Below are 12,438 nucleotides of genomic sequence, written 5' to 3'. Positions count from 1 at the left end.
ACTGGGGCCCAAGGTGGAGGGGCCCTAATAACTTTATCTATTGAAAAATAGCAGATATACAAGCTCACAGCGCGGCACCGAGTGCCGCGCTGCGAGCTTGTAGATCTGCTATTTTTGAAAAGTTGTGAAAATGTGTGAAAATCTTTGAATATATGTATTTTTTAAGCGAACATTTCTAACTCAAATTTTGCTTCTGGGGGGGTCCCTGGAACGAAATATTTTGAGATCGGGGTCCGTGGCCAAATACATATCATCTTGGGGGTCCTTGACATAGGTTTCTTGCACACATTTTCACGATTTTTCAAAAAGAGCAGATCTACAAGCTCGCAGCGCGGCACTCGGTGCCGCGCTGTGAGCTTGTATATCTGCTATTTTTCAATAGTTAACATTCATGGGGGGCCCCACAGTGAATCCTTGTACCCAGGGCCCAGAATTTGGTGTGACGCCCCTGGTAGTAGTAGTAGTATGTGGCACGTTAATGTGACGTGTTTTTCACTTGCCCCTGTGGTTGGACTCATCTTTGGTGATGCCAGGACTGCTGGTTCTACAAGCTGGCACCGAGACCTTCCTCTCCGTCTTACTGTCATACTCTGTGGATGAAAGGAGAAATAAATAATGTGCCAAAAGAACAAATTTGCAATATAAGGCAGCGGTGGAAAAAGTACTGCGTTCTTTTTTTTTTTTTCCCAGAAATGACTATTCAACATGTAAAATATGTCTATAAACAAATAGCTTAATTCCCTGAACAGGGTCTTTAAGTCAAAGTATCAATACTCTGTAAGGGAACTTTTATTCTACCTATGAGGGTGGATTCTGGCAACGCATTTCAATGGTAATGGAGAGGTTTGCTACAAGAAAACAAATAAACGCTCCATTCCCATTGAAATCCATTGGCAGAATCCGCCCTCATAGGTAGACTATAAGTGCGGTGGGACCGGGCCCTTACAAGTAAAAGTCCGGAATTCAAAATGTACTTCAGTAAAAGTACAAAAGTATTGGTATCAAAATGTACTTGATATAACAAAAATAGAAAGTACCGGTACTCACTATTCATTATGCATAAGTCTTCAAGTTTTCAAATGTATACATTTGTTTTTCTATATGACAAGGTTGTCCTTTTGCTTAAATCTGGATTAAGGATTAGGCCTTTTAAACTGTTATCAACGTAATGATGATAAAAATCCTTCTTGCAAATTAATTCCGAAAAGCGGTTTTTATAACACTGCCATGCAGAAAGACAGCATTCCCTCCACTCTGCTTTAATGCCCACTTCATTTAGTAACCTACTACAGTTAAAAACAGAATTGAAGATTTGTTTATTTTATGCGATGTTTCACTGTCCTTATCTTTGATCAAAGAATTAAAGATTAGATTGTATTTTGTATTTATAAAAAGTCTTAACAGGTGAGGATGCAAATGCAAATAAAACTGCATACAATGAGTGACATTCAAAGTGAACTTAAACAGTGGCATCAGTTCAGAAAAAGCTAGGTTTGGCATCATGACTGGTGTCTTGCACGCGCGCGAGACCAGTCATGTTGCCATACCTTAGCAACAGATACATTTATTTTAAGAAGTACATTTTATTTTTCCCTCCGTTTCTACGGTTTCTTGAGCCTGGAACGGTTGTTCAAGTGCAGCTAAACTTGGCATGTTAGTAAACGTGCCACAATTAACAATAATGGATTGCACCTGTGCAGCTGACCTGTGGAACCTGGGATTTTGTCAAGATGGGGAGAATAAAAGTGTGTAGAATATAATTATAATACCTTGTTAAAGTGACCATTTTGTTACATTTTGAATTTGTAGTTATTTTACTGTAATTTAACAACATAATAACCAGCACAGATAGACAAAGAGACATTCATGGATTTATATTTAAAAGTAACTTTTATTTTCCCCCCTGGACGCAGGGACGCCCCTGAACTTAAAAGTCAGATATCAAACGCATTTCACTTTTTTCCCCCTTGGTTGGTTGTTTCCACACTCTTCTAAAGTAACAAGGAGAGAGGAGATGTTATAAAAAAAAGGGCCTCCATGCCTTGCCTGCTTTGTGCCACTTCCCTGCCCACGGCTGTTTTATTTTTGCACACAGTGTGTCGCCGCTCGGTGAGTCAATGCAACAACGCCCCTCCAATTACCGCCCACCTCGCCCCCCACGCACGCCTTACCCATCCTCATCCCGCCCTGCCGCCCACGCGTGCCTCGCACACTCTGACGTCAGTCTGGTGGCTCTGCTGCTGTGGTGGTGGTGGTGGAGGGGGGGGGGGATCCGTTTCAACCGCCCACGCAGTACTTCCTGTCCCCCCCACACACACACCCAACCCAATCCCCTCCTCGTGTCTTGTTTGCTGGTTTTCCTCTCTCCCTCTCTCTCTCTCTCTCTTTCTTTCTCCCTTCTCTGCTACCATAGCTTCTCCCTCAGACCTGCAGCACTAACTAAGTCATCCAGTCAAGAGCACACAACGGGCACTAAATAATGTTCAACTTTTTATTATCTGTTTTCTTTATATACGTAATGTAAATGTGTATGTAGTCATTTAATTGTTATTTTATTTGTGCTTGTCCTTTTTATTTCACTGTAATTTTGTAAAATAACCCCAGGAAGAATAGTCACTGCTGAGGCAGTGACTAATGGGGATCTTAAATAAACAATAAACAATCCGTATCAATTAGCTTTTCCGCTTAAAATAGAGCCATATTTCAAAAGATAGATATAGATCTGCTTATTCATTTGTTTTATCTTTTGATTGATTGAATACTTTATGAACAGTTTTGCAAAGCAAAGGTTCAGTTCTATACAAGGTCTGCTAAAAACAAAAAAGGAAGAAACCCGAGAAAGCACTATATGGCTTGTTTCCATTGGGGTCCCGTGTATTCAATTCATTCATATCTTTGCCTATAATGACAGGCCCCCAAACCCTCTCTCTCTCTCTCTCTCTCTCTCTCTCTCTCTGACTCTCTCCTTCTCTCCCTCTATCTCTCTCCTCCTGTTCCTTTCCTCTAACTTCTCTCCTCGCTCTCTAATTTGCAGCGTAGTGAAGTTCAGCTGCGCTGTGGTGGGAGGCGTCACCTCGGAGAGATTGTGACTCACTGCAGTTCAAACTCCAGATCCATGAAGTGTTCATTGTAGAGAGAGGTTGGGGAATTGTGCTGTCTGCCTTACTTTCAAAAACACTAACCCTACATCAATTCCTTCTTTATTCTGCGCAGAAATAAAGAGGTCTCTGTTGTACAGTGTGTGTGTGTGTGTGTGTGTGTGTGTGTGTGTGTGTGTGTGTGTGTGTGTGTGTGTGTGTGTGTGTGTGTGTGTGTGCGTGTGTGTACAGTATATACTGGTAGTATACACATACAGTAAATTGTTGAGAGGGCATGATGACCAAATCCTAGAGGTTCAAAAACACAGGTATCAGCAAGCATTGCGTTGGTGATAAATCTTTCATTTATCTGTGTGTCCTAACACAAAACTATGACTATAACTTGGTCTGGCCCCAATCGTCGAGACGTCACTGATTGGTCCAGGTCTTGACCATGCTTGCTGGGATATTATGGGTGCGTTCGGAAACCCGCACCGGGTGTGTGCTCAGTGTATTGAGTGCAGTGGGCGTGACGTTGTAGAGTGTGTTCAGTGTGGCTTGTTTACGATCGACCAGTTAAGAGGCAGCTGTGCGCTTTTTCACTCTGAACTCTGAAGGTAAACTTTCTGAAAAGCAGCAGTTGCCAACGTAAAGTTGATATTGAGAGAAGATGTAATTCCTAACATTGGTATACCTGCTGTTAGTTTACACGTTGATGCGTGTGCAACTATCAAGCCCAAACGACCAACGTAGCTGCATTTTGCGGTCAGTTCCTCCATTGTCCACAGCTGAGAAGCGCTCGAGACATGGCCATGAAAAAAGTAGAGTTGGTCAGTGCGTGCACTCAGCACACCGGTGCGCCGCACACTGGATTTCCGAACGACAATAAACGAACGACAACATGGCACACCAGTGCGTTGAGTGCGCATTTCCGAACGCACCCTATATATAGCCGTTGGGCAAGTACTAATTTTTCATTCCCCAAAGCCATGAAAAGGTGCCAAATCCACGCAAGAAGCACCTTTGTTTGCACCTCCAACACATTCATGACGTCGATTCCCTTCCCCCCAATTTGCACATACTGTAATAGGCCGCGGCGTCACTGTAGCTAAAAGAAGGATTTGAAACATCACCTGTTGATCGAGGCCCCTCGGGCCTTAGGTTGATCTTGCCAGCCCGATCATGTGACACCATCCTAGCCAATCGAAGCCCTTCGTCCATGAGCGTTTGCTGTATGAGCTGGCGACTCCAGTTGGCAGGGTTGGCGGTGGCGTCGGCGGTGGTGGGGGGGCGGGGGGACGCAGATTGGTTGCACTGTGAACTTGCGTCTATCAAGGGCAAGACAGAATTGGGTGTAAAGCGCTGTCTTTATAATACCACTGCCCTCTGTGACAGAACACTTTGACTTTAGTCAACGGTTCTCCCTGTCAAGAAACTGACATTTATTAAAAAAGAAAAAAGAAAAAATAAGATTGTCTGAAGATTAATTATGGTTGACCCAGCTCAGGTGACCCAGCCGGGGTGATCAAGTCCTGACTTAGGTCCCATTAGCTACCCACGGTCAGTCCCACTAGGGAGAGACAGGGCCACACAATCCGCTGCTCCGGAACTACTCTGCCGGGGCTGGGAGGCACTCTGCAATCTGTGTTCTATTCGTCTGTCATTCAATATGAGATACTTCAATGGTTTCCTGTGGAAATAAGCTTAGTCTTTTCTCGGATCTCCTTTTAGTTGACCTTGTACCAGACAGTGAACTGTACCGTCATGAAACTGTACCTTTTCCTATGCAAACCTCTAATAAAGTCTTCAATCAATCAATCAATCTGGCGGGTGAAAGGACTAGGCTCTGTGGGTTGACTCCTACTGTACGTCTCACCAGGTCCAGACCTTCTCTCACCAGGTTCAGAACCTGGGCGTTGCACCAGACTCCCAGTGCCAGACATTTCATTCAGGAGTGGTGGATTCTTGAGCCGCAATGGTACTGCAGGCTCCACCTGGGCAATGTTATATGGAATACATATAACAACTAGTAAGACGCCTCAATAAAAGGGATTCTGTTAGTGTGGTTCCCATGACATCACAGTGAAGTCAGAGTGTAAAGCCATTCTGTTAGAGTTGTTCCCACTCAGTGATGTCACCTGTGATGTCACAGTGATGTGTCAGGGGAACCAAAGGTGTTTCAGACAGAGATACGGACAAGCTGTGACCGTTCACATACGAAACTTTGACCTACGGTCGCAATAACATCTCTAAATGGTCCTTTTAGAGCAGATCTTGAACCGTACCTTGTGACAAACTATCCAGGCTCTCTGTAGACAGGCTGTCGTCGTCTGCAGCCCTCTGTGTCAAACACTCTGATCCCTCCACGCCAAGCAGTGAGGAGACACCCTCTGGTACGATGACCTGAGGTAATGGATAGCTGATCAGTAGACTGGAGAGGATATGATATAAACAAATTAATTCACTGATGTCCCTTTAATCATGCACTTTATTTGACAACGTATCCTGTACTGCTTGAAAGCATTACTGCACTCTATACACAACTCACTTTAGTATACAAATATATATCGCCCTCTAAAATGCTGCTAATCTCCCAGGGCAATACTACATGTGGAACTTGATTTATTCTTAGCCTTAAATAGATATATTTTACACCTTTGTGCTTGTATTTATGTTTTATGCTCTGTTTCCCTGTGTAATGTAAAATAATAAATGTACTCCACTATCTGTCTGTTTGTTTTAATTTTTCTGTGAGGACAATGGGTGTAAATTAGCATTTTAGTTAAATCCGGTATATTTACACTGCATTGTTATGTAACGTTCATTAATATGCAGTGTCTCATCTAAATAAACAAAAAAGGTGAAAAGTAAATTTTTCACAGTACTGATTGAGGATAACAAGTGATAGTTGCTGTGATCCTCCTACAGACACACATAATACAGTGCATCCCTGTCCTCTTCATTGCGTACTGTATACACAAGATGAATCACACCTGCTTTGGCAAGCACAGATGCAAAAAAATATATTTTAGGCAAGTAGGTAGTGAGATACTCTGGATTGCTTTTCGCACAATAGTCTGGTCTACCTCGTAGTTTTTTTTTTCTCTCCTGAGGAAGACCTGTTGCGGTCGAAAGTCAGGAGTGTCTATTCATTGTTTGACGTTGTGCCCAGCACATGTCTGAGCATGTAGACGTACATAAAGTACAAGTACAGTACAATACTACAACTCACTCACCTCCTGTTTCATCCTCTTCTGGGACGTCAAGTTGTCATCTGTGCTTGTCCTGTAGTAAACAATAATCAATTCCAATGTTTTCATGCAATATGTTTTACAAATTGAAAGAGAGAATAACCACCAACCAAATACCATAAACAACCAGATTCAAACATTGTAGATTATGTGTACATTTTAAATATTATATCAAATAATATTTGATATAATATTTAAAATACATCCACATTGCTGTGATTTGAGTTTTTCAATTTAGTCTGATGGTATTGTTGTGGAGCTATGTAATAATGATGTGTTGAGTACAGCATTCTGTTCACAATCATATTCTATTGCAGACATTTTGCTCTCAATATCAAACCAATCGAAGGGTTCTTTGTGTGGATTCAAAAATAGACTGCGTACAGAGTTGAATTCAAATAAGGTATTTTCTTCCTCCCACTATGAAGCAACATGATAGTGAATGATCATTCAACAATTAATGTAAACCTGGCTTATTCAGATCAAATAGTGTAATACTACATCTGCTAAACGTCTAAACTGAAACACTCTGCAGGAGCATGAGAATAAGCTTAGAAGAAGAACGTGAAACCGCGCAACAATTATTTTCTTGGATCAAAGAGCGCTGGCAGTTACCAGGTGGTGTGTGGGTGTAATGGTCATTGGTTACAGGTGGGAAAATCCCCGCTCGTCTGCGGGGTTGATTTCCTTACCTTGCGTGCTTTAGTGTGGACGTGTAGGCGCATTTTCTCGCCACCTGCCTAGCCAAGGAGAACAGCTCCACACGTCTCAACAAAAGAGCATTGTCCCGCATACAGAACTGGGCCGCGGCTTCGTTGATAATCAACTGTGTGGGGTGGGGTGGGGGGGAAAAAAACATTAAAAGGAATACTTACTCATACTTTCCTTTCAATACTTTTCAATCTTACATAAGATGTATTTATTTTGTATTAAATAGATGCCAAAAGGCCTGGGCCACAGGGTAGTGGTCCAGGCACCAAGGCTGGTAATCCAGACCAGCCTTGCAGCGTCGCGGGTTCGGGTCCCGATCCTGGCGGCCTTTGGTGCGTGTCACCCCCCCCCCCCCCCCCCCCCCACCCCCATCTCTCTCCCCATTTCCTGTCAGCCTACTATACAGCTATCAATAAAGGCAGAAAAAGCCCAAAAAAGAATATCTAAAAAAATAAAAAAAAAGATGCAAAACAAAAACAAAAACAAAAAACACCAGCCGTACAGCGAAACAACTACACTGTATCACTGTGTTGCTGCAGGAAGTTTCCCTATACCTGGCCCAAACAACAGCTACAACTACAACATCCAGAATGCTTTTCTCTAGCTTCACAGCGTTTATTTCTGTCTTAGAATAACTACACTTCCAACGGCGCAATACTAACTATAAATAAAACGCTCGGCGAACAATGTTGTATTCAGAGATGTACATAATGTTTTCTTATTTTGCTGCCTTTATGTTTTATTATTTATATTCTTCCTACACCCACGGTCTCTGGCTCGGGCCAGCAGTGGCAGCCGCCCACGGCCCACGCCCAATGTTCCCACAGTGATACAATGACTCGGTGATACGGACAAGATGGACATGTATTCTTCTGCCTACACATACTGTACGTCCTGTCCTAGTATGAGCCAATAGGGCAGGGGTTTTCAAAGTGGGTGACGGGGCACCCTGGGGTGCCGCGACGGCAGTCCAGGGGTGCCGCGAGATCATTTGATAATATTTGGAATTTATTTGGACACTTGAAAAAATAATTTATTATCATTTTAAACTTGAAGTACAAAGTTATTTTCAGTCAGTTCTAACCAAAATGGCTATTATCTCAACGTTTTCCTTGCAACATAATCACTAAAATATCGTCACTGTCGGGCAGAAACCTCGTATCTCCAAGTTTCAAATGTGTATGTCTTTTGGTAAAGCAAAGCCCTGCTTCATCATATAAGACTGTCGCACAAAACTAGTGAAAACAGCCGATCTACAAGCACATCGCGAGGCGTTGTGTGCTTGTAGATCTGCTGTTTTCATTAGTTTAGTACATTTTATAGATGATAAATACAAAACGAACGGTTTTGAACAAACAAGGTTTCAACCCGACAACAACGATATGCTATAAATATAAGGTGCTGGGAGTGAAAATTATAATGTAGGGGTGCCTCGGATTAAAACAAATATTCATGGGGTTCCCTGAGACAAAGAAGTTTGGGAACCCCTGTAATAGGGGAAGGGGATCAACGCCACGTCATTCCCTCCCTTGTTTGGCCCGGCGAAAATTCAGATGTGTGTCTCAAAGAATACTGCCAGAATCGCATAAAGTTTAGAATATTTTATAATATTTATTCACTTTTAACTAGATCGGTGGATGTTGAAATCAGTTGCACTACAATACTTCACCATATGTAGCACTGTGGTGAAATACGTAAACCCATAAAATGTAACATTGTGTATGTTCCGTTACACATCGATTTAATTCTTCTTCCCTTAGATGTCGTTTTTGTTGGCCCGGACCACTGGCGTAGTGGTCCGGGCACCTAGTAGTGGCAGCCTGACAGCGTGTTGCGGGTTCGAGTCCCGATCCCGACGGCCTTTGCTGCATGTCACTCCCCAACTCTCTCCCCATTTCCTGTTAACGTACTAACATATGAATAAAGGCCCCAAAAATAAATCAACCTAGTTTACCTCGTGGTGAGTGAGCTGCTTGCCCTCTCTCCGCTTCGAGTCGAAGCGTCCGTAGATGAGGCTGTACTTGCGGATCTCCTCCTCCTTGCTGGCGGCGTCCTGGGGTCCCATCTTGTAGATGTGGCCCACCGTCTTGGCCAACTTCTTGTTCATCCTCAGCAGGGTCTTCACCTCGCCGGGCTCCGACCGGGGCAGGGTCCTCAGGAGCCTCTCCACGCTCTCCCCCACGGCGCGTGCCGTCTCCGCGTCCAGCTGGCCTCCGGGCCAGGCCGAGAGAGTCGACGTGGGGTTGGGGTTGAGACTGGAGGCGGCGGAAGATGCCGGAGGCGTGGACGAGGGGCCCGGGGGACGCGACGAAGGACGCACGGGCGGGCTGGGCTGTTCCTCCTCCGTTCCGGAGCCGGAGGTCAGGGCGAAGTTCCCCTCGGTCTCTGCGCCGAGCCAGTGGGGATCCATGGGCGAGAGTTTGTCCCTGTAGTGCTGCGTGTCCGGTGGCTGTGGGGAAGCCTGGGAGCACGGGCTCCTGGGACTCCCGCTGTGCATCGGGGTGAGACAGGCTCTGTCCTCCCTCTCGCATATCGGCGACCCGGGCTGGCCGTTGGTGCTCAGAGCCCTCCTGCAGGGCCCGCCCGTCGTCCCTTCCACTTTGAACAGAGGTATGCCCGCGTGAGCCATGCTGGAGGAGACGGGCTGGCTGAAGAGCGCGGGGTTGGACGCCCAGTCGCGCAGAGCCTTCTGGAGCCGGCGCACGTGCAGCGGCTTGGTGGCCATGCCCACCAGCGCCATGATCTCCAGGAACTCCTCCTCGGCCGCCTCGCAGAGCTGCTGTACGTCGTCGCCGCCCTGCTGGATGAATGTGTCGTAGTAGGCCAGGAGGTTGGCCCTCTGCAGGACCCGGTAGAGCTGCAGCTCCCCCAGCGTGCGCGGCAAAGACATGCTGGCCAACTACTGCTGGAAAGGAAAGAAATTATTAACTTGCGTTTTGTAAAAAAAATAAGCAGATCTCTTCAATGAATAGGCTGCAGGATAGCATGCTCTCCTTGTTGACCTGGCATCCTATAGTGTGTATAGTTTCAATGTACAGATTATAGGCAGCACAGAAAATAGACATTTCTCGGAAATGTTTCAGCGTTTTAGCGCTCCTTCAGCAGCCATTGCTTCTAGATTTCTGCACTTTTGCAGCGATTGTTCAGTCTTCTTTCACTTTCTCCCCGCCGTTTGGTGCCCACCCCCAAGCATGGTGCCCTGTGCTGCAGCACCTAAAGCACGTCCATTAAGCCGGCCCTGCAAAGGACCAGACACGTGCAGACATCAAAGGGGGCTTGAGCCCCTGCCCTTTTATCCGTCTGTGAAAAGTGCCCTCTCCAGACCATGAATGCAGTTTTTACTATGGTGAAAGAAATTGATTATGCTTAGTTCAGTGTGGTATCAAGCACCGAAAATAGCCGACCTCAAAGCTCAGCGCGACGAGTTGTGAGCTTGGAGGTCTGCTATTTTCGATATTTCACCAAAAGGCCCTTTTTGAAATGTCAACCCATGCCTCTCTAACATTCTCTTCATGTCCCTGCAAAGGACCCCAACTTTAAATAAGCCATAGTGCTTTATTGGGTTTACAGTAAATCCTATTAGTAGACCTTGATTGATTGGTTGATTGATTTGAATTCTTTATTAGCAGTTTGCATAGGAAAAGACATGACAATACAGTTCAGATACAAGGTCTACTAATAGGATTTAAAACCAAGAAAGCACTATGGCTTTTGCTTGTATCTGTATTGTATTTTGCTTGTCCTGTGTTTTTTCTTATGCGAACTGCAAATAAAGTAGCCAATTCAATCAATCAAATCAAAATCATCTCCAGTTTCCAAACTGTTCTTCTCTGGTCAGAACTAGTCTATAAAGTAAGTAACAACATGCAACACTTGCATGGTTTATTTCCCAATAGACTTGGCTAGGCTAGCACACCTCCCACTTATTTAGTCACACCTCGAATTTCCAGGTCCATTGTTTCTTCAGTTCAGTTGGTAAAGTCTGTCATTAAAAAAAGTTTATCTTTAGCCTACTATATAAAGAAAGCAGCTTTTTACCTTCAGGTCAAACAGATGGTTTAGGAAAAGACAAGAGACGGTGCGCTCAGCTCGGGTGATATATAGCCTAGTCCAATTAAATCACCGATTCCAAATAAAACGTATTGTCTTAATTGCTCAGTTGTTGCTTATTTAGACGTTCTAAATTAAGCATCTCTCCACAATTAATTGGAATTCTGGTGCGTCAACATAAAAGAAATGTGGTGTTTGTTTGGTCATGTTTTTTCTTACCTTTGTTGGCGATTTATTTCCTCTCTTCCACAAAGAACGGTGAAGTCATCAGCCTTCAGCCTTCAGCCGTGCGTGATATGGTCTGAATCCGTTGGCAGAGAAAGCCTCCAGTCACCGTACCGACCGTTACAGGCTATTGGTTGCTGTGTGTGTGCTGACTGTCTTTTGGCTGTTTGTGTGGGTGCGAGAATTACGGGGGCGGACTGCAGCACACCATCTGACCGAAAAAGAGCTTTCCTCTGCCGGCTTACAGAGGCTGGAGGCGTGGGTGGTTGAGAGGGTGCGAACGAAGGACATTTTTATATCACCCTTTGTTTCGAACTAATATTGTCTCTACAACACAACAACAACAGTGTTGGTGGAGTTACACCGTCCGTGTTATTTATAAACAGTAGCCTAACATTTCAAAAGAAGATATTTGAGAGGCTATAGATTATTAATAACTCGAATCAAAAATCTGTTGATTAATTAATGTAGCGGCTGCTATGTAGGCTATAGCCTCCTACTCGAAGCTCATATCAGCGATCATAGACAGGCTAGTAAATGTCGTAGTTTGAGTGTTATTAACGATCAATCGTGGTAGACACGTTGGTGGTGGTTAAAGGTAGGCTAGTGTGTTGCCGATGGAAACTCTCTGACGCATTGAGGGGATCCCCAGCATTCATGTCTGCATCACTGCTGCTATAATGGTGTAATGTGGTGGTGGTGGTGGTGGTGGTGGATGATGCTGTTCTGTTGAAGAGGGTAGTTTCTCCTCAAAGGACTGAAACGGAAATTCAAATATAGGCATATTAGAAAGATTATTGATGCATGATTAGTTGGAGCCGACAATAATTTAATAGGCCTACACAACTGCTGCGCAGGTCTGCAGTCAGAGGACATGCAGTATCTGAAGTAGCCTAAATTTAAGTGCAACACATAACCATGATGGACTGAACTTGTTTGTTAAACCTGTCTGGACCCCCAGGGGCCCCCCACATGATTTCGGGGGGTCCCCAGATGACAGTGAAGTGACAATGTAAGGACTTTTAAGACCTTTTTTTTCCCAATACCCGCAAATAAAAGGTAAGAAAGCAAAGAAAAATCTAAAAAACAATATAGGCCTCCTATAAAAACTAGTCAAATTACAA

General features: G+C 44.4%; 1 protein-coding gene across 1 annotated transcript; it reads right to left on the bottom strand.

Annotated features, from left to right (window-relative positions):
* Window positions 1-492: 492 nt before the first annotated feature.
* On the bottom strand, window positions 493-11,376 carry nab2 (NGFI-A binding protein 2 (EGR1 binding protein 2); the record flags this gene model as incomplete). Its single annotated transcript, XM_080727295.1, has 7 exons — window positions 11,309-11,376; window positions 8,994-9,941; window positions 7,021-7,154; window positions 6,314-6,362; window positions 5,363-5,480; window positions 4,211-4,405; window positions 493-590 (listed from the first exon to the last, which is right to left on the bottom strand). The coding sequence occupies exons 2-7, from the start codon at window positions 9,927-9,929 to the stop codon at window positions 493-495; spliced, it is 1,530 nt and encodes a 509-aa protein (XP_080583421.1). The 5' UTR covers window positions 9,930-9,941; window positions 11,309-11,376.
* Window positions 11,377-12,438: the final 1,062 nt, after the last annotated feature.

This window comes from Nannobrachium achirus, assembly GCF_963921795.1.
Source record: "Nannobrachium achirus genome assembly, chromosome: 6".
Classification (NCBI taxonomy): Eukaryota; Metazoa; Chordata; class Actinopteri; order Myctophiformes; family Myctophidae; genus Nannobrachium; species Nannobrachium achirus.
The sequence above is the reverse complement of the archived record's forward strand: the minus strand, read 5'-3'. Positions and strand labels throughout refer to the sequence as shown.